At 31.8% G+C, this 4,002-nt stretch overlaps 2 protein-coding genes across 2 annotated transcripts; one reads left to right on the forward strand and one right to left on the reverse strand.

Moving 5' to 3' along the window:
* Positions 1 to 9: 9 nt before the first annotated feature.
* Positions 10 to 206, reverse strand: BDBG_16515 (uncharacterized protein; the record flags this gene model as incomplete). The annotated part of the gene is made up of 1 exon (XM_031724458.1): positions 10 to 206. A coding segment is annotated over one exon (196 nt), but the record flags the coding sequence as incomplete, so codon positions are not given.
* A 1,479-nt stretch (positions 207 to 1,685) lies between these two features.
* Positions 1,686 to 2,192, forward strand: BDBG_16516 (uncharacterized protein; the record flags this gene model as incomplete). Its single annotated transcript, XM_031724459.1, has 1 exon — positions 1,686 to 2,192. The coding sequence occupies one exon, from the start codon at positions 1,686 to 1,688 to the stop codon at positions 2,190 to 2,192; it is 507 nt and encodes a 168-aa protein (XP_031576963.1).
* Positions 2,193 to 4,002: the final 1,810 nt, after the last annotated feature.

A 4,002-nucleotide genomic window follows, 5' to 3' on the forward strand; every position in this document is an offset into this window, starting at 1 on the left:
ATTTGAGACTTTGAGATAAGTCTTCTATTTCTGGAGATTTGAAGATTTTTCTCTTTTTGCATTTTTTTCTCCACTCTTCTATCACTAGAAGTATGAGCAGTATTCTTCTCAGTTTTCTCAGAATTTTAAGCAGGTTTTGAGATAGCAGATTTAGAGATAGCAGATTTAGAGACAGCAGATTCAGCTGCTTGAGTATATGTTTTCTTCTGATTTAAAGAAGAAGAAGAAGAAGAAGTAGAAAAGAAAGAAGAGTAAACTGAAGAGTCAGTGATTGTATTAGGAATTTTCAAAGTTTTTTGAACTGTGTTTGAAATTCCAAGTTTGAACTTGATCACTTTCTGTAGTTGTCTAGCCTGAGCATGAAGAATTAACAGAACTTCTTTATTCATCTCACTCAGACACTGCTTTTCAAGAATTTTACTTGCTTTTTCAAGTTTCTGTATTTTAAGAACTTGTTGTTTCTCTATTTCTTCTTTCTTTCTTCTCTTCAGAATTTCAATCTCAGGAATAGCATTTGAGAAAGCATCTTTTTCCACATCAACTGAGTGTACTTTTGAACTCATTGTTCTTACTCAATGAAAAGTTGGTCAGACTAATTCAATTGAGATATTTATTAAACTCTTTTGAATTGAAAAGTTGATCAGACTGTTTCAATTAAGAGGTTTCTAAGTCTGTTTTCAATTGAAAAGTTGGTCAGACTATTTCAAAAGAAGAATAGCAGACTTTTATATATAAAACACCTGATTTTTTTCACTCTAGTTCAGTAACTAGATTAGATTTTTGAAGAGAATCTAATAAATTAAAATTGATTTTTAAGATAAATCAATAAAATCTTTACAATCTCTTTCTTAGAATACAGTGAGGAAAAGTATGATATCAATTGATAGTAAATCAGATAATATGACAGTTTTTGAGAGAAAAACTGATAAAAAATAAATCAATTTTTTGCAGAGAAATTGATTAAAACTATTCAATTTTATTCTAAATCATTCAATTCTCCTCACACAACAAGTATGCAACTCAAATCAGTTAATAAAGAGTGTAAAAAAGAATTAAGTATTAATGAAAGCTCTTCAGTCACTGAAAAAGTAATTCTTACTTAAAAGAATATGAAATTATGACAGAAAACAACTCTGTTTTTAATTCTTTGTAAGAATATTGTGTAAAATCCAGAGAAAAACACCTTACTTTTTCAAGAGAAGTAAAAAACTATTTCTAAGATCTTTTTTTTTTTTGCATTAACTGCTGCAGAAGAATGAGATAGAAACTGCTAAGATATGCACTACTGTATACTCTCTATCAAGACTTTCCCTCTTCAGAGTCTTGATATTATAGAGAATATAAGTCTGTTTCTATATGATAATGTAAATATTGCCAGCAGGATGTAGAGGAACTGGTTATTTATATCTCAAAATAGAAGACTTTGTCAATGATTATATTAATATAGAGTTAATTCTCAAATTCAATAGAAATCTAGTGTTGCTGTTCTCAATCCCTTGCAGAATCTATTGAATATTGAGGTATTAAAACTAGATTTAATATATCTCACTGTGCAGGGATCAAAGGCTCAGTCAGACCTTGGGGTATACTGATTTTATAGTTGTTGATGTGCTGTTGACTCGTTGTCTGTTGATTATGTGCTTGATATTATCGCCGAGGTATCTTTTTGTATTTTTCTGCCGGGGATGGGCCAGATTGGGAAGGGCGGTACGAGGGTGGGACTTGGCGTTGGTGTTTTGGAACATCAAAGATGGACAGGGTTTTCGCGGAGGTCGCACCTCAGATATCTCCACAACTACAGATCGGGGATCTTCCAAAATCGAGAAGATTGGTGCATACGGCTAGGTCTCTTCACCTTACAATTTGTATGGCAATTTGGCCCGGGGTTGTGGTGTGGTAGGGGAGAATGGGGGATAATCCCACGCAGGAGTTCCGAACGACGTCTGGTTCACGTTTGGCTGGATAACTCCACCACCACACGGGGTATGCGGTCGGCGATGGGGTCAAAATGCTCGTATGATCGAGGGCTTTTCGATGGATCTATCGGCGGGTTCTTATTCGAAAAATCGAGCGAGTTCGTCGTGGAGCGGTTGCATGTTCTCAAAGTCTTGAATCAGAACATTTTACAGAGAAACAAGCTCAACTCAAATCTCATTTTCCACTTCACTATTACTTATAAGCTTACTGAATAACAGATGTGATGATCTGAGCTATTAAGCTGTTTTCATTTCATAATACACTACTGCCTCAGTAGTCAGAACTTGATGACAGATGCTCTCTCACAATGAGAGTAAGATATATCATTCAATATAACAGATACTTACTGAATGAACTGAGAGCACTGACTCTTAAATCTGAAAATACTAGTTAATCATGATGAGATTATTCATGACACTATATACACTATTCTGATTAGAACACTCTCTCTTCAAACTGACACTGACACTGACACTGATACTGATACTAATATCTTAACTTCTTCTGAATCTACACTAGATGAATTGTGACATACATAGTCAAGCTGCTTTAAAAAGACTTAGAAATAGTCAGATTCATGAGGCTCAAATGAATCTTGAACTGATTTTAAACTCTGTTTTGAAAATTCAAAAGAGAAGAATATTAAAACTAATAATTTATCTGCACTGTGCTCCTGCTTATATGAATATTCATGGCAATGAATTGACTGATTCAGCTGCAAAAAAGAGTTCAGAATTAAGCAGATCTATTCAAAAAATTGTATCCTGGTCTTTTATAAAGAGAAAGATAAAAGAATTCTGTTTAAATAAGTGAAATGAAAGCTGGTAGAAACAAAAGAAGAGTATACATTATTCAAGATTTGAAACAAAACCCAAGTGAAAATCTTGTTCAATTAAATGTAAAAAGAAAATATTCTCATCTATAATGCAGCTGAAACTAGAACATGACTATTTCAAATCTTATATACAAAGATTTAATGATAGATTTGATTTAATAGAATGCTCATTCTGCAATGTAAATGAGAATTCCGAGTATATTATAATGCACTGTGCATTATACAATAGTCTCAGAGTCAGATTGAAAGAGAAGTATAATCTAAATCAATCAAATATGAGGTTCTTATTCTCAACTGAGACAGGAATTAAATATTTAATAGACTTTCTATCAGAAACTCAAGCAGCTACAAGAAGATGACTAAATTCAGAAATATCTGAATATGAAGAGGAGGAAATTGATCAGATATAGTCTGTTAAAACAGCTATACACTATCTTTTAATAGTTTGTTTTGTCATAATCTCTCTTTACTTCACTTTTTTTCTTTCTATTCTTTTCTATCTATCTATTTAATGTGTCTATCTTTAAGACTGTGTTCTCTTTTCTTTTGTCATAATATTATTGAATGATTTCAAAATATCAGAAGGTGTTAAAATACTGCAATTTGTAAACAGTTTTTGTATTCTGAGCTGGAATTTTCTGATTTTACATATCTGAAATTAGTAAATGTATAATAGTTGACTTTATAGATATAGGAAAAACCCTGAGAACTTCTAGTTCTCAGGTAGATGTCATAGTCTCTGACTGCATACATCTATAATTGAAGAATAATAATAATAATAATAATTGTGATATATAACAGCTTAAACTGATGAACATCTTCAAGAACTTACTGAAGTAGTATGTTAAAAAGCAATCTGATTCTCATCAGAACTATGTATAAGAATTAACATCTCAGAATGCTTAAATGATGGCAATAACACTCTGTAATTCTGTGAATGATACTGAGTCTCTTATTCTGAACCTCTACACACTTCAATAATATAAGAGATGTATGATTTATATATAACTGATTATCTGAGTTGTGAACAACTGTATTAAATAATCTCTCAAGAATTCTACTGATCTGAGATATCAAACAGCATCAGACACTTTGTCTAAAACTGTAATTATTATTCTTCTATCATCTTGTGAAAGAATCAAACAAAAGACCTGCTGAAATTACTTAATATCTCTGATAGAATATAATGA

Source organism: Blastomyces gilchristii, assembly GCF_000003855.2.
Source record: "Blastomyces gilchristii SLH14081 genomic scaffold supercont1.3, whole genome shotgun sequence".
In the NCBI taxonomy this organism is placed as follows: Eukaryota; Fungi; Ascomycota; class Eurotiomycetes; order Onygenales; family Ajellomycetaceae; genus Blastomyces; species Blastomyces gilchristii.